Source organism: Pelophylax lessonae (genome assembly GCF_965119305.1).
Source record: "Pelophylax lessonae genome assembly, chromosome: 8".
In the NCBI taxonomy this organism is placed as follows: Eukaryota; Metazoa; Chordata; class Amphibia; order Anura; family Ranidae; genus Pelophylax; species Pelophylax lessonae.
Window position 1 is genome coordinate 235,981,395 of NC_138775.1, and position 24,779 is coordinate 236,006,173.

Sequence of the window (24,779 nt, forward strand, 5' to 3'; positions counted from 1 at the left end):
CAAACAACACTTTTAATTAAGCTAAAATGAAAAACACTCACAAGGGAAATGCACTTAAAACCTGTGCACAAAGTTATATTGCTTCCTTTAATAATGCATTGCTTCCTTAAGTATCAGCATCGGCTCTTCAGATATGTACAAAGATGGTTTACTTCTAGTTTCGGGCATGACGACGTCGTGTGGCCCCGTCTCTGACACGTTTCGTCACACGATCAATAACTTCTATTTGACCTTAATGTAGGTCAGATATTGAGGTAAGCGGTTTGGACTAAAGGTAGTGGTTTACTTTGGTGAAGTATGCACTGCAGGATTGTACTTTTTATTAAGAAAATACTGTACCGTCTTTGGGAAGAAACAAGGATTCACACAATCATTTATTTATGTACTATTTATGTTTTGGTATTACAAATAATGCACGTACTGTATCTTAAAAAACATCACGGACACCTATTGTTCGTTTAAGGCCCCGTTCACATCGGAGCGACGCTACTTCGCACCGCGACCTCCGAGGTCGCGGTGCGAGCAGAGCGCCGCGACCTCGGGGCGGCCGCCACGGACTTCATAACATTGAAGTCTATGGCGGTCGCCTCCTGGTCGCCCCAAAGAAGCTCCGGACCCTTTTTCTAAGTCGGAGCGACTTGTGTCGCTCCTATTAGAATGGGTCCGCAGCTTCCCAATGGGAGGCGACCTACGGCGATCTGTGAGGCGACCAGGTCGCCTCACAGGTCGCCCTAGTGTGAACCGGGACTTATAGTGTTTTATTATTCATGCACAGAAAAAATTATATTTATGTGATTGCATTCCTATTTAATTGTTGTGCTGCACTTTTTGACAAAAACAGAAGGAGCCTTATGTGGTGGCGGATGTCCAGCGGACCAAGCCACAACCTTCATGTCCCTTCGGTAAACTAGGGGCTTTAACTTCTCAAATACCTGTACCTGCCTGGCACTTCTCAAGAGGAGATGCACTGATAGGCAGTTGGTGTCTGATGGAGCAGGCAATGCCAGTACAGACCATGCAAAAGGGGTGGCTTCATTTTGCCTATTGCAATCCTTACCTATGTCAATTAAAGGGATATGGGAAACCAAGCTGCTGCCCTGTATAAAGCCTAATTATAATCAAAAGCAGGTGTCTGCTCTGCAGGTAATGGTATTGTCCATTATCTCTTTCAGAGCCTGGTGCGAATGTAAATGTTAAAAAGTATATCTATATGGAAAATTGGCAAAAAAAGAATTGCCATACCTGCCATTACCTCTCCTCCTATCTTGTGGGTCTTCCCTTAGGGAACCTATACCTACAGTATATAAAGAAAATAGAAAATAAACCAGCTAATAAAAATGTTATGCATGTATTGCTTTAGAATTTGTCAGTACTATCAAAATAAAAATGTCAAGATTAGTGTAGTTCCACTTCTCCAGGTTTTTTTTGTGCTTTGTCGCCTTTTAAAGTGTATGTAAAGCCGACACTTTTTTGTTTTGGATAGAGAAAGGTTAAACCCCTGCCATTTTTTTTATCTGTGTCCTATTGGGGAGATTTCCCTTGGCTTCCTGTCCCATAGATATATCAGGATATTAGAGGAAATGTACACATGAACTCTTATGAATTATATTGTATATTATAAACAATTGCAACATTATTTTTTTTGGAATAAAATACTGTTTTAACTTGTTTTTTTTTCATCCATTGTTACATCTTAGTTCTACTGATCTCCTGCAGCCTTTTTATGTCAACATGCATACAATTTAGCAATGGGTGCTTTGTATTTCTCAGGGTGGGTTTCTAATTAGTAACAACAGAGAAACATAAATGTACAATCTGCATCCACTTATCCTCTCCACTTGGAGAGTATGTGATAGGGTGACAACAGAGGAGAACAGTTGGAAGACAGGGACAGAGAGTTGTCACCTTGTAACAAAAAGAAAGTGCATGCACAAGGGTCCTTTCTGGCAGGATCACCAGGTGTTACTTTTTAAAAACCCCTGCAGATTTAAAAATACTAAAAATTACATGTTAGACATTCTTGTCAAGAAAAAATACATTTTCTCAACTATTCAATTCCTTGTAGTTGAATTAATGAAGCCATCCTATTTGCATTTTCAGTATTTCATATAGACTGGAAGTGGCTGCAAGGAGGCTGCAGATAAGCAGCACTTGGATGGGAAAAAAAATGAAAGTATTTTATTTAACCACTTGACCCCAGGACAAGTCTGACACTTACATGAAAAAAATCAGCTTTTTTAAATAGAAAATTACTTAAAACACACAAACATTATATATTTTTAAAAGCAGAGACCCTGGAGACAAAAAAATGGTTGTTGTTGCAATTTTTTTTATGTTGCATGATAATTGTGTAGCCATTTTAAAAAGGCAAACACAATATAATACCCAATTGTTTGGTAAAATATAAAAGATGATCTTATGCTATGTACCTTACATATCACACTTTAAAATTCCCTATGCCCATAGAATGGCAACAAACTACGGTACCTAAAAATCTTCATAGGCAACACTTTAAATGCCTTTACAGGTTATCAGTTTTGAGTTACACAGGTCCGGTGCTAGAACTATTGCTCTCACTCTGACTTTCATGGTGATACCTCACATGTGGTAGGATCATTGTTTACTTATGCGTGCTAAACTTAATTAAGTGTTCGCATTTTGACAAGGGCGCTTTAAAAAAAGAAAAAAGAAAAAAAAATGTATTCTATATTTTATTTCAGCAATTTTTTTTTACATTTTCCTTTAATTTTATTTATTTTTATCATATTATTATTATACAGGATTTATATAGCGCCAACAGTTTGCGCAGTGCTTTACAACATGAGGGCAGACAGTACAGTTACAATACAGTTCAATACAGGATGAATAGCTTACAATCTAGGAATGAACAACATCCTCTGTGATAGCAATCAGCATGACAGGTCCTCTTTATGGTCAAATAGGCCCCAGATCTCTCCTCTACCCTTAATATATGTGATCAAACTGAGATTGATTTGATCAGATGCTTTACAAGCTGGTAACTGCATCAAACCAAAACCAGAAGTGACTAAATCCTTTCTTACATCACAGAGCAGAGATGGGTGTGGCTGTACCTTCCTCTCCTCGCAGAGCAAAAACATGCCAAGCAGTGGCAGTACCGCGCACTTCGATGGCACTGCAGAGCCCCGTAAAGGTGGTGGGAGGGGGGCCCCCTTCCGCGCCCTGTATAAAGGATCAAGCAGCCATGTAATGTTGTTAGGTAGGGGCGGCAGAGAATTCTGTTTACCATAAATAGTCTTAATAAACCCAGGAGCCTGCATTCACTATATCTGGTCTCCGACAGTACACAGAACATGGAAATGCAATTATTTTAGTACAGTAAATATAAACTGCTAAATACCTTTTATCATCAGCAGTTAGAACAGTCTTGTGATCTCTATCAGTGTCCAGCCAAGCACTGGTTAAAGCTTGTAAGAGGAGTTTCCTGACTGACCTATTAGGCTGCAAGACCCCTGACCCTCTGTCTGGACAGTGCTGATTGGCCCGGTACTGATCACATGCACTTTCCCAGGAAAAAAAAAAAACCTCTCTAGGAATACACACTAAACTTAGTATGTGCAGCCTGACTCCATAGACTGTAATATCAGGAAATTATTAGGGGACTGTGGAAGGAGGGGGGACTGTGGAAGGAGAAGACAGGATCAAACAGCCTTTTTACACAATGCAGGGGATTATCCCATTAGGTTTCACAGTGAGTATAACCAGCATGCTTTACTGCATATACACACTGATTTTACTGTTGTGGGTTTAGTAAAACTTTAACTTTGTCTTTACTGTGCTGGCTCATCTCATCGGTTTGAATTTGTTCAGAATAGCTTTTAAGCTGCCTATATCGTTCTATATACAGCATAACCCTGCTCCAAAGAAACAACAAGAAAGGTAAAATAAAAAATATATACAGTATCTCACAAATGTGAGTACACCTCTCACATTTTTGTAAATATTTTATTATACCTTTTCATGTGACAACATTGAAGAAATGACAGCTTGTATAACAGTGTAAATTTGCTGTCCTCTCAAAATAACTCAACACACAGCCATTAATGTCTTAACTGCTGGCAACAAAAGTGAGTACACCCCTAGGTGACAATGTCCAAATTGGGCACAAGGTGTCAATTTTTTGTATGGCCACCATTATTTTCCAGCACTGCCTTAACCCTCTTGGGCATGTAGTTCACCAGAGCTTTGCAGGTTGCCACTGGAGTCCTCTTCCACTCCTCCATGATGACATCATGGAACTGGTGGATGTTCGAGACCTTGGCCTCCTCCACCTTCTGTTTGGGAATGCTCCTCCTGTTTGGGAATGCAAAGATCCTCAATAGGGTCTGGAGAAATGCTTGGCCAGTCCATCACCTTTACCCTTCTTTAGCAAGGCAGTGGTTGTCTTGGAGGTGTGTTTGGGGTCGTTATCATGTTGGAATGCTGTCCTGTTGCCCAGTCTCCGAAGGGAGGGGATCATGCTCTGCTTCAAAATGTCACAGTACATGTTGGCATTCATGATTCCCTCAATGAACTGTAGCCCCCCAGTGCTGGCAGCACTCATGCAGCCCCAGACCACGACACTCCCACCACAATACTTGACTGTAGGAAAGATACACTTGTCTTTGTACTCCTCACCTGGTTGCCGCCACACACGCTTGACACCATCTGAACCAAATAAGTTTATCTTGGTCTCATCAGACCACAGGACATGGTTCCAGTAATCCATGTCCTTAGTCTGTCTGTCTTCAGCAAACTGTTTGTGGGCTTTCTTGTGCACCATCTTTAGAAGAGGATCCTTCTACGACATCCATGTAGACCAATTTGATGCAGTGTGCGGTGTATGGTCTGAGGATGACCATGGCGAGGCCTGTTCTGAGTGGAACCTGTCCTATTAAACTGCTGTATGGTCTTGGCCACCGTGCTACAGCTCAGTTTCAGGGTCTTGCCAATCTTCTTATAGCCTAGCCATCATTATGTAGAGCAACAATTCTTTTTTTCAGGATCCTCAGAGAGTTCTTTGCCATGAGGTGCCATGTTGAACTGCCAGTGTTCAGTATGAGAGAGTGAGAGAGTGAGAGCGATAACACCAAATTTAACACACCTGCACCCCATTTACACCTGTGACCTTGTAACACTAACGAGTCAAATGACAACAGGGAGAGAAAATGGCTAATTTAGCCGAATTTGGACATTTTCACTTAGGGGTGTACTCACTTTTGTTGCCAGCAGTTTAGACATTAATAGCTGTGTGTTGAGTTATTTCCAGGGGACAGCAAAGTTACACTGTTATACAAGCTGTACACTCACTACTTTATATTGTAGCAGTGTGTCATTTGAAAAGATACAAAATATTTACAAAAATGTGAGGGGTGTATTCACTTTTGTGAGATACTGTATATATTTTTAATAATTCAGGTATGCGATGCGAATGAGAACACACAAACATTCAATGGAGGTTTCGCCCATTTGAAATTAGAAATACACTTTAAACTTTGTAACATGTTCGAACTTGAAGAGACCCTGTCATTTTTTTATATCTAAAATCAATGGCATTTCTGTAAAGAAAAGAAGTAAATGTGTACCCTTGCTGCTGTCTGCTCTGACGATACTTGCTGTTATCAGGAGCTAAGCTGTCTGAAAAATCTTATGCATCTGAATCTTCCTGTGTGTGACATAGCTTGTCCACCTCTATGCTATTTGGTTTCTTCTTCTGGCCCCTAAGAGGTCGCTCTAGGACACAGTAGTGATGTAGATGCTAGAGGAAGAAACCACAGAGTGCAGTAGGGGACAGGGCATTTGACACATCAGGAAGTGTGCCAGATGCTGATTTTCCTGCCAGTGAAGCCCCTGAAGACAAAGGATATTGGAGGAAAGGATAATAACTAGGGATGCACTGATAACGGTATTGGTGCCAAAACCAAGCTTTTGTGCGAGTATCGGTACTCGTGAAAATGCTTCGGATACCGAAACCGATACTTTACAGGGCAATTTGCGTTAATACAAAATAAATGGGCGCAAATCGACTGCAAAGAATTACATGCCATTTGAACAGAAATAGGGTGCGATTCCCTCCCCCCACTGCTCGTGTGTGTGTGTGTGTGTGTGTGTATATGTATATATATATATATAAAAAGAAAGGGAAAAGCGCCATCTAGTGGGCAGTTTATTTAAAATATTAGAACTCACAGTATACTGTATATCTGGCCAAATGCAAAATCTTCATAGGTGTCCTGGTCCCAATGATAGCGAATCACGGCCGCTGGAGGAAATGTAGAGGCGGTCCACCCCCAAGCTGACATCACTTCCACCCTATACCCACGGGGTCCCGGAACTTCTCCAGTCCTGGGAGCACCTCCTGCAGCCATGATTTGCTAGTATCGACCGGTCCGGGACAACGATGAAGATTTTGCATTTGACCAGATATGTATTAACATTTTTAATAAACTGCTCTCTAGATGGTGCTTTTCCCTTTCTACACACACATGAGCAGGGGGGGGGGGGGGGGATCGCATGCGATATTGGACTGGAATCGCACCACGTTACTGTTCATATCGCATTTGATTCTTTTCACTGTGATTTGCGCCATTTTTAAAAAAAATGCAAATCGCACCGCAACGTATCGGTACTCGGTATTGGCGAGTTCTTTACCAAAAGTATCCGTACTCGCTGATAAAAAAAATTAAAACGGTATTGGTGCAACCATATTAATAACCATTTTCTTTACTGGCATGATTTTGGTTTGATATTTAAAAATTGTTTCAGAGTCTCTTTATGTCAGTGAATTTGTCAATATATGTCCTTCTTTACCCCCCTCCTTTTACAGCTTTGTGTTCATTACGGAATACCAGGTGTGTATTAAAATTCAGTATTAATTGTTTATCTTTAAGTGACTTTGTCAACCCTAAAGTATTTATATACAGAACTCAATAGGCTCTCTGCTGAGACGGTGCTCTTCAGATCAGAGCTGGAAAGCTCCTACTGTGATCATGACAAATAACAGATGCGCATGAGTCTACAATATGAACACAAAGCTTGGACGGTAGGACATAAAGGACAGTGGGCTTTACGGGTAGAATTCCTAAATATTCTGGGCCTTTGCTATAGCTATGAAAGTGTTTACTCTGCAGAAGTTGTTTGCTTCCATTTATTTTACAGACAATGTCTGTTATGCAAAAGATAAAAAAAAACCACACCCTTTATGTGTAAATGAAAAAAAGTATGCCACTAACAGTCATAGCTTATGTGTAAAATGTTTTTAAAAAGTTTAGATCTGTCTTCTTCAGTATATTCCTGGCTATGTCACTTTGCCTATTCAGGGAAAACATGACAGGGTATCTTTAAAGTCCCCCAAGCCATTTCTACTCCACTCCACTTCACTGCACTGTCACCCCATCCATCATTTGACAGCTTCTAGGCCCAAGCACTGAATCATTAAAAAAGAACATGTTTCCAGAATCATTAGGTATTTCCTGGTAATGGTGAGGGAGTACAGGGAAGGTAAGTGTAAGTGGTCAGGTGGGGTGGGGGGCTCCCCCTAACTACCAGTGATCTTAACAAAACCATGCCTGCCGTTCATCTTTCTATTCCATCTAACAGTACCTGTACAGTACATAGAGGCTGGTGTATGCTTTTTGTTTTTCATCTCACATATCACAATTCTCTAGCAATCCATAGCTAACAGCTGTGAAAACTCAGACTGGAAATTTAACTTTTAAAGCTACACTGTTTTTTGGGATACATTTACATCATTCATCCTTTCTTAATTGGTGAGACCCATTATTTCTGTTTTCATTGGATGAGATCAACTAACAGAACATATAAACAATTCCAATGGGTAAAAGAGGGATGAGGAAAGCTAAAGTAAAAGTAGGCAAAATTGATTTTTACATTGGGTTTTTACAGCTGCTAACTAATGATTTTTAGAACAAACGAAGGGAGTGGATCTGCCACATATTGTACTGGATAAAATGTCTAGCTATCTCCATCCCTAATTTTATGTAGCAAAAGGGGGAAAGAAATGTGGGACTTTAAATGAGTACAGCTAGACAAAAGGGCTATCACTGTATAAATAGTTTGTACTTTATGGTATTGTAAATGATAAATAATCCATATATTACATATACATACTGTGACAAGAAGTCAGGTAAATCTGTGGATGTTGTCACAGACAGGAGATACACTTCTGCTTGGTTTAGACAATTCACCAATTACTATAGGGTGTCGGCTGCAAAGGCAGCAGGAAGGTGTAAAGAAGTTGAAAACCATTCAGCTATTCAGAATGAGGAAATTAAGGCCTCTATAATTTGTCCAGAGGAAGTCCTATTGATTGCTGCCTCCTGACGCTGTGTGAGCATGGGAGAAGGATTGCTGCCTCCTGACGCCGTGTGGGTAGAGGAGGACAGTCAGATGGGTGCCCCTGAAGCTGTGTGAGCATGGGAGGGGAAGACCTGGAGCGATGTGCGCTGAGGAGGATAAAAAGTGTGAAGACTTCTCAAGGTGAGAAAATTAACTATTTCTATGTGAAGAGTGTGAAGAGAAAAACCAATGGATGTTTTCTATGTGAAAGGAAAGTCCAATGAACATGTGCTGTGTGAAGAGAAAAGGGACATTCTCTATGTGAAGAGATAATAAATGGACTATTGATAGTCTGCTGTATGATCAGCCATGTCTGCCCAACAGTAGGTTGGGGACAGACTTCCTTAGGTAGGTTCCTGTGTGTGAGAAGGTAGCCGCCCACAGTGGCAAGAATTTATTTTGTGTTTTATTTTATTTTGGATGTTTTTGAGGCTTGCACTTGTGTGAAGAAAATTGCAAGAATAAAACCTTACACTGTTGTTTGCAACCACTTCTCGGCTATCTCCCTGTGTAACGAACCCCCCAAGGGGTCATCCACACCCGCCACCGAGCTAATCCCCTCACAATACAATAATGAAAACTTTTCAAAATCATTAATATTAAATAACAGATTTATTGTGACCGCAAATTCTTTATAGGTACACAAATTTAAAAAACTATATTTAACCCAGATCATGGGGACCTATAGAGAGCTGGCACATAATCGAATAACTGATTTGTCATTAATAATGTATAACACAGTATGTCTGGATAATATTGAAAGATGATAATACATGGTACATACACAAATCATATAGATGAGAATAAATACATAGATAGCATATCAAAATCATACATTGATAAAAACAGATATTTATTTAATTTATATATATATTTTCAGATTGCGTTGGTTCCCAATGTGCATTTTGACATCTTTCTTTGAGCGATATTTATGAAGCACTCTAAATTAGTTTATTTATGACTATTCCGTCTCTGGTCCCTTCCTCCCCATTGCTCTTGTGTACTGGTGGTGAACCATGCCTCAGCCCCGGGTCAGGTGTCCCCTGGATCAGCTTGGGTCTTTTTACATCAGCCTGGATTGCCCTTGGATTCATGACACCGCCTAAGTTAGTGTCTATTCCATTCTATTTTCCATTATAGTTCATACAATTATAATCATTTAACCCATACTCTCATTCTTGGACACATATTATAATGCTCCTGATGAATGGACGGAGGTCCACGAAACGCGTCGAGGCGACAATTACTCAGATGACCCTACCCAAGGCTTCCTTTAATGAACCGACAATTACTCAGATAATCCCATCCGATCTTTCTATTTTATAAGATTATGTATTCTTAGCTAATACAGCCTCATATTAAATCTGTTTTTATCAATGTATGATTTTGATATGCTATCTATGTATTTATTCTCATCTATATGATTTGTGTATGTACCATGTATTATCATCTTTCAATATTATCCAGACATACTGTGTTATACATTATTAATGACAAATCAGTTATTTGATTATGTGCCAGCTCTCTATAGGTCCCCATGATCTGGGTTAAATATAGTTTTTTAAATTTGTGTACCTATAAAGAATTTGCTGTCACAATAAATCTGTTATTTAATATTAATGATTTTGAAAAGTTTTCATTATTGTATGTACAGTATATGTAATATATGGATTATTTATGATTTACAATACCATAAAGTACAAACTATTTATACAGTGATAGCCCCTTTGTCTAGCTGTACTCATTTAAAGTCCCACATTTCTTTCCCCCTTTTGCCAACTAATGATTTTTATGATTTTTTTTTTTAAATCAAGTATTTTTTTTAAAAAAAGTAAAAGACATCCTAATACACAGACTGTCTATTGTTCAGTAACAACAATGGAAAACAATACCAAAGTCCTGTGCAACATCAAAAGGAAAAAGACTAGGGATTTTAAGAGTGCTGTGACATAAAAGATCTTACAACAGCTTCTGTGTACTTGTACTGTTAAATGTTATAGCTGGCATGGCTTACTTGACAATACATCTGTTAAGAAAACAATATGGGAGCTACCATTGGCCTTCTGAAAATTGGAGCTTTTGGCTGTCTATGGCTTCAGTACTTATTAACTGCACACCTCAAAGTTGCATATGCTAGGTTAGGCTGGCTGTTTTCATTTTTTTAGTCTGCACTTGCCTCAGTTGGGTAATTCAAAAAGTAATACCAATTTTGGGCTTAAAATCCAAGAAAATTGCCTTTTAAAAAAATCAAATATTAAAGTCTTTCTAAGTGCCACATTCAAAAATATATAAAAAAAAAGGTTGGGGGAAGTAGAGTCTGCACAAGGGAATAGCTCCCCACCGGCCTCCTATAAAGACAGATTTTATTGACACACCACGAGACAACAATAAATGAAATTCAATCAATTTATTACAGCCTTGTTAAAATATAACATCATATAAAAAAGGAACAACATATGTCCAGGGGTTAATACCCTATGAAAAATGCATATACCCTCTGCTGGAATGGTACAATATCTGGCCTGACATTAATAAATATATATAAACAGTATCTCACAAAAGTGAGTACACCCCTCACATTTTTATAACTATTTTATTATATCTTTTCATGTGACAACACTGAAGAAATGTGAAAGTGTAAGTGAAATTGTCCAAATTGGGCCCAATTAGGTGTCATGTGACTCATTAGTGTTACAAGGTCTCAGGTGTGAATGGGGAGCAGGTGTGTTAAATTTGGTGTTATCGCTCTCACTTTTCTCATACTGGTCACTGGAAGTTCAACATGGCACCTCATGGCAAAGAACTCTCTGAGGATCTGAAAAAAAGAATTGTTGCTCTACATAAAGATGGCTAGACTATAAGAAGATTGCCAATACCCTAAAATTAAGCTGCAGCACAGTGACCAAGACCATACAGCGGTTTAACAGGACAGGTTCCATTCAGAATAGGCCTCGCCATAGTCGACCAAAGCAGTTGAGTGCATGTGCTCAGCGTCATATCCAGAGCTTGTCTTTGGGGAATAGACTTATGAGTGCTGCCAGCATTGCTGCAGAGGTTGAAGGGGTGGGGGGGGGGGGCAGCCTATAAGTGTTAAAACCATACGCCGCACACTGCATCAAATTGGTCTGCATGGCTGTCGTCCCAGAAGGAAGCCTCTTTTAAAGCTCATGCACAAGAAAGCCTGCAAACAGTTTGCTGAAGACAAGCAGACTAAGGACATGGATTACTGGAAGCATGGCCCATGGTCTGGTGAGACCAAGATAAACTTATTTGGTTCAGATGGTGTCAAGCGTGTGTGGTGGCAACCAGGTGAGGAGTACAAAGACAAGTGCGTCTTGCCTACAGTCAAGCATGGTGGTGGGAGTGTCATGGTCTGGGACTGCAAGAGTGCTACCGGCACTGGTGAGCTACAGTTTATTGAGGGAACCATGAATGCCAACATGTACTGTGACATACTGAAGCAGAGCATGATCCCCTTTCTTCTGAGACTGGGCTGCAGGGCAGTATTCCAACATAACAACCCTAAACACACCTCCAAGACAACAACTGCCTTGCTAAAGAAGCTGAGGGTAAAGGTGATGAACTGGCCAAGCATGTCTCCCGACCTAAAACCTATTGAGCATCTGTGGGGCATCCTCAAACAAAAGGTGGAGGAGCCAAAGGTCTCTAACATCCACCAACTCCATGATGTCATCATGGAGGAGTGGAAGAGGAATCCAGTGGCAACCTGCGAAGCTCTGGTGAACTCCATGCCCAAGAGGATTAAGACAGTGCTGGAAAATAATGGTGGCCACACAAAATATTGACACTTTGGCCCAATTTGGACATTTTCACTTACGGTGTACTCACTTTTTTTGCCAGCGGTTTAGACATTAATGGCTGTGTGTTGAGTTATTTTGAGGGGACAGCAAATTTACGCTGTTATACAATCTGTATACTTACTATTTTACATTGTAGCAAAGTGTAATTTCTTCAGTGTTGTCACATGAAAAGATATAATATATTTATAAAAATGTGAGGGGTGTACTCACTTTTGTGAGATACTGTGTGTGTGTGTGTGTGTGTGTGTGTGTGTATGTATATATATATATATATATAAATAAATATAAGCAAGGTGAATAGCACTTCATATAATTGCAGATGCAACGCAATCAGTCCTCTTAAGGGGCCATACATACAACAATGAAAATTTTGAGTTTCTGTTCTCCAAAAATGTATTGAAAATAAATTTTTCAACACATTTTTGCAGCAACCCCAGATTATGATTATGTGTGTGTGTGTGTGTATGTGTATATATATATATATATATATATATATATATATATATATATATATATATATACACAAATAACAAAATCCAGGATCAGTTAAAGCAAAGTATTGTAAATTTTCATGCCAAATAAGTAACCAAAATTAATTTGTGTTTCTGAGCCTTACAAACTAGCTTATTCAATAAGAAGTTGCAAGAACTGATATGTTTTTATTGAATTGCCATTGGTATTGTTCTTTTTCTTACTAACTGACTGTAGCACCTTTCACTAATGCAATGGATATAATGCAGCAGTTGTTCACTCAGACACTGAGCTTTTGCAGAAAAGGTTGTCGGGGGCAACATAATAGATAGCTTTGTGTCTGGCATTAGAGGGTGCCATTGGTTGAAATCCGCTGATCCAAATTCAATAGGAAATAAGACCTTTTTAAAACCTATAATATGTGATCTCTGATTAGTCAGATGTGGCTTTTTATCATTTCTGCATGGCTATTCTGATCTGTTGTTTCTTTTTCAGGCCTATTCTTTGTATGACGAGGATATTGGCTACTGCCAGGGCCAGAGCTTCCTTGCTGCAGTGCTTCTGCTTCATGTGAGTAACAGGCAATGTGATTCATGCAGCGGGGGAGGCTCTCCAGCAAATGATGGAAGGTTGGAAATGCTGAGACATTGCTGAGAATTTAACTATTCCTTCGTTCACTTCCCCCATAGACCTTGCTACCACTTTGGTTCTTTAAATCATCATTGATGTAAAGGTCTATAAAGCTGGAATATCTGTTTTATGTCTTTGTGAAGTTCACCTTCTAGCTTGTTATACAGGATTCTAGTGACAACATTTCCCTCTAGCAATTTAGATCTCTATTCACACAAAGTGTCACCAGAAACATAATGTGGGGGTGAAGGGTTGGAAATCGGCGCTACCTACCACATGTGCAACGATGTGAGTAAAAGAGGAAAAAGTGCTTAGTGCATACAAAATAGTGCAAAATGTGACAATTATAATTAATCTTGTAAATGAGTAGATAATAAATCCAATAAATAAATAAATAAAAAATAAAAAATAGTTATTAAATATATGGTGTTTGAAGTGAAAAAACTGGGTATGTATACAAAGTTAGTGGTTACAATTGCCACTATAAAATGCTAAATGAGGTAGTTGTGAATTAGTCATAAATACTATAAAAATGCCAATTGTATATCCTTTTGTTAAATGCTCATGTAATGTGTCGGTCTGGACACTGGGGGTCACACTTACCCTGGGACACACAGAAGTGTATAAGCCAGATAACAGGAACTAAGTAATTCTCAAACCTGCCTGTTGGTGGTCCCACAGGACCAGAAAGATCCCATCTGGGTGTAAAGGGGAAAAATAAAAGATCCTTAGTGTGACAAGTAGAGAGCAAGTATACAAGGCAATAGTATCGACTCACGCTTGAAATTGATGCAGCAGATCTTCTCAGATACTGGCAGTCTGCGCCGGGGAAAAACTACAGCGTTCCAAGCATCGGCGAGCTGCGGACCGGAAGTGACGTGGGTTTCCGCCCGACGTACGTTTCGTCATAGGACGTCTACGGGGAGCGGTGCCCGTCAGTCGACCTCACTGTCCTAATATAGCCATAGTCATCCCAACGGCCTATAGGTTGCCTCAATCTGCCAATAGTTGCTCAGTATTGGAAACAGATGGGACGTGCAGGCTTATTATGGGATGCATATTAAAGGCTATTGTTATCATCATGTTAGATCGTGCTGCCATCTGGTGGATCCAATTTATATTACAAGGATATTTAAAATTAACTTTATTAAGAACAAATATGTGTAATAAAATGTGTATATAGAATTAATAAAAAGACAAAGATATAATTAAAAAAGGCGATAAACGTATTTTGTAAGGTGCTTTAATAGTGAATCAGTGTATATTAGTGAAAAAAAGAGGAGAGACGAGTCCAAAGGAGAGGACTGTGGTGAGTGGTTAAAATATAATATATAAGCCAAGGGCACATATATAAAAGTGCTGACGTTGAAGTAAAGAAATTGACGTTGAAGTAAAAGAATAAATAAGCAAATCTTTAGTGTCCGAGATATAAATTATTTGGTATATGTACTTATAGTGGATAATGAAAGTGATGTGAAGATAGATAAAGAACACCCGTGAGAACTTGAAAATTATACATTGAAGCGAGTGTGGGAAGGGATATTCAAAAAATTTCATATAAAAGATGTTTAAATAGAAAACAGGCTTATTCCTTGAAATGGTCTGTCCATTTTTTCTAAAAGGACAAAAAGTAAAGGGTTCCACATAGAGGGGAGAAAGTTCAAAAAATCAAAGAATTAAAAAATTAAAAAAATTTAAAAAAAATTTAAAGTGATGCTGGATGAGAAGGTTGAGAACAACCAAGGGAAAAAACAGACAAATGGAGGAAAAAAATGGAGGAAAAAATTATATCCATGTATGCTGGATGAGAAGGTTGAAGTGATGCTGGATGAAAAGGTTACAAACAACCAAAAAGAAGAACAGACAGATGGAGGAAAAAATTATATCGATGTAGTAGTCAATTGCTTAATGAATTGAAATCTATATTTTCTCATAAAGGGTAATATAATCCAGATACTTGTGTGAAGAGGGTATATTTATGTAAAAACATATAGAAAATTGGAACTCTAAAAAAAGAAACTCTAAAAAGTACCCATAGGGGAATAACAGTCATTAAACCGTTTAAGGAGATCCCAATCATCGAAAATGGTATAAACCGGATAATTGTAGTAACGTGATGTTGGATGAGAAGGTTAACAGAGTCTGCTTGGGTGAAGAAGGCGCAACATCCCAAGAGCTGAATGAAGGGAAGAAAGCATATCAGAAAAAACACACATATCAGATGAAAAAAAAAGGGGGGGTGGATTGCCACGATGCAATATGCATCCCCGTAAAAACATATGTATTGTAAACATGTATAAAAATGTTCATAAAAATATTATATGTAAAAGGGAAAAAACATATGTAAAAGAAGATAAAATCAGAGGTTGTTTCGTAGTAGAAAAATAAAAACCAACAGGATAAAAAATGGAATTATGTGTCTGTGATAAAACAATTTAAATCGATGTCAGCATTTAACCCTTCGGGTCGAAGAGAGCGCATTAAGAAAATCCATTTTGTTTCATTCTTTGATACCATTCTTCTTTTATTGCTACCTCTCCAATCATTTTTTATTTTATCAATTCCATAAAAAGTCATTCCTGCTGGGTTCTGTGCATGGGCCTCTTTAAAATGTCTTGATAAAGTGTGTTTTTCGAATCCTTTTTTAATATTCTTTATGTGCTCTCTAATTCTTACGAAGAGGGGTCTTGTAGTTCTTCCGATATACTGCAAATTGCAGGGGCACTCCACCACATATGTGACATGTGTGCTCGTACATGTGATGGTATCTTTGATTTTATATTCTGTGCCTGTGACATTGGATTTGAAACTTTTTATTTTTCTCTGTTGTTTCCTATTGTTTTTACAAGGAAGACATTTTTGACATCGGAAGAAACCGTTAATTGCTGTGGGTAGTAGGATCTTTTTAGGTGGATTAATTACATTGTGTACAATTTTGTCTCTTAAAGTGGGGGCTCGACGGTAAATAAATGATGGTTTAATGGGCAAGATTTGTTTCAGAGTTTTATCTGCTCTGAGAATTGGCCAGTGTTTTTTGATAATCTTTTCTAAATCTTTATGTTGTTTGTTGAAACCTGTGATGAAGGCATGTTCAAACCTATCACTGTTATTTTTCTTTTTATTGATATTTTCTTTAATGAGATCTTCTCTTTTCATTTTACTCACCATCTGTTTTATGTGTTCCAGTTCCTTCTTCCTGTAGCCCTTTTCTAGGAATCTGGTAATCAAAATGTCTGCTTGAATGTCGAAGTCTTGTAAGTCGCTACAATTCCTCCGAATTCGCAGTAATTGACCTTTGGGTATATTACCCAGCCACCGTTGGTGGTGGCAACTGCGTGTAGGTATATACCCATTTTTATCAGTTTTCTTGAAGAAGGTTTTACTTTTTAATTTGCCATTGTTTTTACAGAGCTCCAGATCTAAATATGAAATTTTATTCAAGTCCCAGTTACCCGTGAACGTGATTCCATATCCATTATTGCTAATCTCGTCAAAGAAAAGTTGCAATGATTCTGGGGTGCCCCGCCATATTAAAATAATATCGTCAATATATCTTCGATAAAATTTTAAAAAAGGTCTGTCCACACTAAAAACCTGCTCCTCCTCCCACTTTTGCATAAAAATGTTGCAATAAACTCTGTACACTCCAGATTGGGGGAATACCTGGACAAGTTCATACAACCGCTAGTACCCCAAGGTAAATCATACCTCAGAGACAGTAAACAGTTGTTACATGAACTAGAAAATCTAGAGGTATCAGATAATGACATCCTGGTTACAATAGATGTTAATTCTTTGTACACCAACATAATACAAAAGGATGGCCTAGATGCCGTGGAGTGGGCATTGAGTAATTTTACTGATTTTAAACAAGCACAACTGCACTTTATTCTTGAGGGACTAGAAATGGCTATGAACTCTAATTATTTTTGGTACAAGGGACAATATTTTGTACAAACAAAGGGGGTAGCCATGGGGGCTAGATATGCCCCCAGTGTGGCCAACATTTTTATGTAAAAGTGGGAGGAGGAGCAGGTTTTTAGTGTGGACAGACCTTTTTTAAAATTTTATCGAAGATATATTGACGATATTATTTTAATATGGCGGGGCACCCCAGAATCATTGCAACTTTTCTTTGACGAGATTAGCAATAATGGATATGGAATCACGTTCACGGGTAACTGGGACTTGAATAAAATTTCATATTTAGATCTGGAGCTCTGTAAAAACAATGGCAAATTAAAAAGTAAAACCTTCTTCAAGAAAACTGATAAAAATGGGTATATACACGCAGTTGCCACCACCAACGGTGGCTGGGTAATATACCCAAAGGTCAATTACTGCGAATTCGGAGGAATTGTAGCGACTTACAAGACTTCGACATTCAAGCAGACATTTTGATTACCAGATTCCTAGAAAAGGGCTACAGGAAGAAGGAACTGGAACACATAAAACAGATGGTGAGTAAAATGAAAAGAGAAGATCTCATTAAAGAAAATATCAATAAAAAGAAAAATAACAGTGATAGGTTTGAACATGCCTTCATCACAGGTTTCAACAAACAACATAAAGATTTAGAAAAGATTATCAAAAAACACTGGCCAATTCTCAGAGCAGATAAAACTCTGAAACAAATCTTGCCCATTAAACCATCATTTATTTACCGTCGAGCCCCCACTTTAAGAGACAAAATTGTACACAATGTAATTAATCCACCTAAAAAGATCCTACTACCCACAGCAATTAACGGTTTCTTCCGATGTCAAAAATGTCTTCCTTGTAAAAACAATAGGAAACAACAGAGAAAAATAAAAAGTTTCAAATCCAATGTCACAGGCACAGAATATAAAATCAAAGATACCATCACATGTACGAGCACACATGTCACATATGTGGTGGAGTGCCCCTGCAATTTGCAGTATATCGGAAGAACTACAAGACCCCTCTTCGTAAGAATTAGAGAGCACATAAAGAATATTAAAAAAGGATTCGAAAAACACACTTTATCAAGACATTTTAAAGAGGCCCATGCACAGAACCCAGCAGGAATGACTTTTTATGGAATTGATAAAATAAAAAATGATTGGAGAGGTAGCAATAAAAGAAGAATGGTATCAAAGAATGAAACAAAATGGATTTTCTTAATGCGCTCTCTTCGACCCGAAGGGTTAAATGCTGACATCGATTTAAATTGTTTTATCACAGACACATAATTCCATTTTTTATCCTGTTGGTTTTTATTTTTCTACTACGAAACAACCTCTGATTTTATCTTCTTTTACATATGTTTTTTCCCTTTTACATATAATATTTTTATGAACATTTTTATACATGTTTACAATACATATGTTTTTACGGGGATGCATATTGCATCGTGGCAATCCACCCCCCCTTTTTTTTTCATCTGATATGTGTGTTTTTTCTGATATGCTTTCTTCCCTTCATTCAGCTCTTGGGATGTTGCGCCTTCTTCACCCAAGCAGACTCTGTTAACCTTCTCATCCAACATCACGTTACTACAATTATCCGGTTTATACCATTTTCGATGATTGGGATCTCCTTAAACGGTTTAATGACTGTTATTCCCCTATGGGTACTTTTTAGAGTTTCTTTTTTTAGAGTTCCAATTTTCTATATGTTTTTACATAAATATACCCTCTTCACACAAGTATCTGGATTATATTACCCTTTATGAGAAAATATAGATTTCAATTCATTAAGCAATTGACTACTACATCGATATAATTTTTTCCTCCATCTGTCTGTTCTTCTTTTTGGTTGTTTGTAACCTTTTCATCCAGCATCACTTCAACCTTCTCATCCAGCATACATGGATATAATTTTTTCCTCCATTTGTCTGTTTTTTCCCTTGGTTGTTCTCAACCTTCTCATCCAGCATCACTTTAAATTTTTTTTAAATTTTTTAAATTTTTTAATTCTTTGATTTTTTGAACTTTCTCCCCTCTATGTGGAACCCTTTACTTTTTGTCCTTTTAGAAAAAATGGACAGACCATTTCAAGGAATAAGCCTGTTTTCTATTTAAACATCTTTTATATGAAATTTTTTGAATATCCCTTCCCACACTCGCTTCAATGTATAATTTTCAAGTTCTCACGGGTGTTCTTTATCTATCTTCACATCACTTTCATTATCCACTATAAGTACATATACCAAATAATTTATATCTCGGACACTAAAGATTTGCTTATTTATTCTTTTACTTCAACGTCAATTTCTTTACTTCAACGTCAGCACTTTTATATATGTGCCCTTGGCTTATATATTATATTTTAACCACTCACCACAGTCCTCTCCTTTGGACTCGTCTCTCCTCTTTTTTTCACTAATATACACTGATTCACTATTAAAGCACCTTACAAAATACGTTTATCGCCTTTTTTAATTATATCTTTGTCTTTTTATTAATTCTATATACACATTTTATTACACATATTTGTTCTTAATAAAGTTAATTTTAAATATCCTTGTAATATAAATTGGATCCACCAGATGGCAGCACGATCTAACATGATGATAACAATAGCCTTTAATATGCATCCCATAATAAGCCTGCACGTCCCATCTGTTTCCAATACTGAGCAACTATTGGCAGATGTGCATTGAGGCAACCTATAGGCCGTTGGGATGACTATGGCTATATTAGGACAGTGAGGTCGACTGACGGGCACCGCTCCCCGTAGACGTCCTATGACGAAACGTACGTCGGGCGGAAACCCACGTCACTTCCGGTCCGCAGCTCGCCGATGCTTGGAACGCTGTAGTTTTTCCCCGGCGCAGACTGCCAGTATCTGAGAAGATCTGCTGCATCAATTTCAAGCGTGAGTCGATACTATTGCCTTGTATACTTGCTCTCTACTTGTCACACTAAGGATCTTTTATTTTTCCCCTTTACACCCAGATGGGATCTTTCTGGTCCTGTGGGACCACCAACAGGCAGGTTTGAGAATTACTTAGTTCCTGTTATCTGGCTTATACACTTCTGTGTGTCCCAGGGTAAGTGTGACCCCCAGTGTCCAGACCGACACATTACATGAGCATTTAACAAAAGGATATACAATTGGCATTTTTATAGTATTTATGACTAATTCACAACTACCTCATTTAGCATTTTATAGTGGCAATTGTAACCACTAACTTTGTATACATACCCAGTTTTTTCACTTCAAACACCATATATTTAATAACTATTTTTTATTTATTTATTTATTGGATTTATTATCTACTCATTTACAAGATTAATTATAATTGTCACATTTTGCACTATTTTGTATGCACTAAGCACTTTTTCCTCTTTTACTCACATCGTTGCACATGTGGTAGGTAGCGCCGATTTCCAACCCTTCACCCCCACATTACATTCCTGCCCCTAAGCTTCTTAGAGGTCGGTTGGTGGCTGCAACCTTTTATATTTTCACCGCCTGGCTGTTCTTATTCATAGCGCTGGTTCTACACCCCCCATTTTCACCAGAAACATAGTTTCAGCAATTACAGCTTACTGGGCCCTTGCCCGAGGGAGCCCCAGGCTAGTTCCTGCTATTCCCTTAAACAATCTTCTGGAGTAAAGTAGTGACACGGTTATAGGGACCTAAAGCAGAACTAAACCCTTCTATCCTATATAGCCCATAAAGCTTCTAACCTCTGTTTGATCTGCAGTTGCCATTGTGCTGTACATGTGATCAGTTATTACACCAGCCATTTGATGGCTTGACAGCTCGGTTGAGAGCAGAAGCAATTGCGACGGTTATCATTCACAGCATGCCTTCAATGTAACTGTTTTAGAACTGGATTAATTCTTTGTAGAACTGGATTAATTGTCTTCACCTAAGTGTAGAGTGCACTGATACTTCACCAGACATTGCCTGCTCATGTGATCATATGTCACATGACCAAGCACAGGGGACATATCAGATTGTCCTGTGCAGCTCCATTGTGGGGGATCCTGTGCGAGCACCTCCTTGAGTTAGCAGGGTTTCAACTACTGTGTTTCCCCGAAAATAGGAGTGGGTCTTATATTAATTTTGGCATCAAATAAATGCATTAGGGCTTATTTTTGGGGGATGTCTTATTTGTCCCCCGTCTTCTCTCCCTCCCTTTCAGCTCAGAGATCAGCATCTCTGTAATCCCCAAAATAAACTCTAGTTAAAGTCCTTGTAAAATCATTTAATTTGCTCTGTAAACGGAATATATAATGTCTGGTGTGTCTTTATGTAACCATGTAGAAAATACCTTAATTACAGTGTCGCTCGGAGCTCACATGACCCGCAAGAGCTCTTCTTTCCCACTCCGAGCACTGTGGAGGGAGATCCCTGCTGACATCAGCCCTGCTCTGAGCACTGCAGAGGAAGATCCTGAGATCCCCGCTGATGTCAGCCCTGCTCTGAGCACTGCAGAGGGAGATCTTGAAATCCCCGCTGACGCCAGCCCTGCTCCGATCACTGCAGAGGGAGATGCTGAGATCCCTGCTGACATCAGCCCTGCTCTGAGCACTGCAGAGGAAGATCCCGATATCCCTGCTGACATCAGCCCTGCTCTGAGCACTGCAGAGGAAGATCCCGAGATTCCCGCTGATGTCAGCCTTGCTCTGAGCACTGCAGAGAGAGGAACCTCTAATGTCAGCCAGGAGAAGAGGAGGAGAGCTCCAGAGGGTCTCATGAGTGCCCAGCACTGTAAATAAGGTATTTTCTACAAGCATGTTAGATAAAGACACACACTGGACATTATATAATCCTTTTACAGCGTGGATTACATGATTTCACAAGGACTTACTAACTAACTTAACTTACTTAACTAACTAGGGCTTATTTTCGGAGTAGGGCTTTTTTTTTGGGGTAGGGCTTACATTGCAGCCATCCAAGAAAACGGAGATACGTCTTATTTTCAAGGCAGGTCTTATTTTCCGAGAAACATGGTATTAATGTATATCCATGCCACTGTGTGTCCATCTCTTCCAGCTGAATCTGCCAGTTATTTATTGCCCACTAATGGGGGAGCATAACACCATGATTTTGCTCTCTAATTATTATAATGGTTGGGTAGAGCTAGGAATCATGGAGTTGATATCTTGCCATTGGGTAAAGACATTCAGCTTCACAGCAGCTATGCAAATCTGATAAGTTTGTTTCTTGATGAGAAAACCCCATTAAAGTATATCTAAAACGATAGCGTTCTTTTAGTTTAAATCTGCCCATACATTTATTTATTTATTACAGGTACTTATATAGCACTGTCAATTTACGCAGCGCTTCACATATTATATTATACTTTTACATCAGTCCCTGCCCTCATGGAACTTGCAATCAGAGGTCCCTAATATTTATACATGCACATACTAGGGCCAATTTGGACAGGAATCAATTAATCTACTAGCATGTCTTTGGAGTGTGGGAGGAAATTGAATTACCCGGAGGAAACCCATGCAGACACAGGGAGGTTATACACACTCCAGGAAGGCAGCGTCGTGGTTGGGATTGGAATCAGCCGACCCCAGTGCTGATGAATCAAAATTCGGCTGTTTCGGCAGGGAAGAATTTTGATCCTCGTGTGGTCACTCATCTATTGCAATCGTGCTGCTATCCCAAAATATCCCTTAATGATAAACAGGATGAGAATGAGACTCATGTGCTCGTATTTCCCCATCAAAATGTCCAATCAAAGAGAAAAATATCCAGCACCACGATGTCTCAAAAATAAAACCTATACGATTTTAACCACTTCTGAACTGGAAGGATTCGCCCCCTTAATGACCAGGCCATTTTTGCAATTCGCAATTTAACTGACAATTGCACGGTCGTGCGACGCTGTACCTGAATAAAATTGATGTCCTTTTTCCCCCACAAATAGAGCTTTCTTTTGGTGGTATTTGGTCACCTGTGCCATTTGTGTTTTTTGTGCTATAAATAAAAAAAGAGCGACAATTCTGAAAAAAAAAAATATTTTTCACTTTCTGCTACATACCATTTACAAAAAAAAATTAAAAAATCTATTTTTTTCATAATTTTAGGCCAATTTGTATTTTGCTACATATTTTTGGTAAAAAAAAAAAATATCCCAATAAGCATATTTTGATTGGTTTGCGCAAAAATTATTGCGTCTACAAACTAGGGGAAAGATTTATGTCATTTTTTTGTTTTATTTTTATTTTTTTACTAGTTTTACGATTTTTAGCGGGACTGCGACATTACGGCGGACAGATCGGAAACCTAACTGCCATTTTTGACACTTTTGGGGGGACCAGTGATATTACTAAAGTAATCAGTGCTAAAAATATGCACTGTTACTGTAATAATGACACTGGCAGGGAAGGGGGTTAACCCAGAGGTGATCAAAGGGTTAAGTGTGAGCCTAGAGGAGCGTTTTCTAACTGTATGGGGGAGGGACTTGTGAAATGAACACAGAGCCCTGTGATCCTATATAGGAGGATCACAGGCGCCCTGTGGTCATTTCAGAGAAAACAACAGTCTGCTGTGTTTACAACGGCTGATTGTCCTCTCACAGCGGGGAGCGATCGCGGGTGCCCAGTGGCAATCACGGGCTCCGGCCCCGTGGATCGGCATCCCCGCTGCCTTGGGGGCAGGCGCTAGCTCCCAGGAACCGCTGTACAGGTGCGGCGATTCGTGCAGCCGAGCCAGCCTGCCACAGTATACAGTATATGCAGTGGGCGGTCGGCAAGTGGTTAATAAATACATCCAATAAAAGGAATCAATACTCTTTTATGGCCTGTCACGTGAGCGCTGGCTCTTCTATTCCTCCGATATACAGGCTGCAGAGGGAGAGGCTGAGTTTCCACTCCGATGTCAGCCAGGAGGGTCATATTTACACAGTATAGGAGAGATTGGTATGACAGAGGAGCTGGCTGTAATTGTCCTTAACTTTTACTGCACATACTGATAGCGGCCGGAGGGGGACTGATAGGGGGAGAGACGCACAGGAGCTGACAGGCAGGGAGCGGGAGAGAGAGGAGCTGCAGATGATGGAAGCACCTAAACTGACCACGGTAATCAGAGCTCAGTAGCCCTGATTATCGTGATCAGCACACAGAGGGGGACACAGGAACTGGCAGGATCAGCCAGGTTTTTTACAGCTTAGAAAGAGGCAGATTAGACAGCACAAGCAGTGTGCTGTTTAATCTGCTATAAGGTAACAGGAGCTCTTTTTCTTTTTTTTAAGGTTTATAACCACTTTACCGTATTTATCAGCGTATAACACGCACTTTTTCCCCCTTGAAAACAGAGTGCAAATAATGTGTGCGTGTTATACGCCAATATTTTCCATTGGACTGCCTTGGAGAGTAAGGGGGGGGGGATATAGAGCAGGAATCTCAGGGGGTCAATACGAAGTCCCGCCTCCTGGACTGGCTCCTCTGACTGACAGAGCACTGGTCCAATGCCGGGTCATGTGACATCTATCATAAGAGCTGGTCCAGGAGGCAGGACTTCATATAACAGTGGCCACCGAGTAAG

At 39.2% G+C, this 24,779-nt stretch overlaps 1 protein-coding gene across 2 annotated transcripts in view; it reads left to right on the plus strand.

The window, feature by feature from the left end:
- RABGAP1L (RAB GTPase activating protein 1 like) overlaps nucleotides 1-24,779 on the plus strand; it is a 588,371-nt gene that overhangs the window by 354,208 nt on the left and 209,384 nt on the right. For both annotated transcript variants that reach the window (XM_082265880.1, XM_082265881.1), the window contains exon 14: nucleotides 13,164-13,238. In XM_082265880.1, the coding sequence (XP_082122006.1) occupies nucleotides 13,164-13,238 (75 nt within the window). The remainder of the gene's footprint in view (nucleotides 1-13,163; nucleotides 13,239-24,779) is intronic.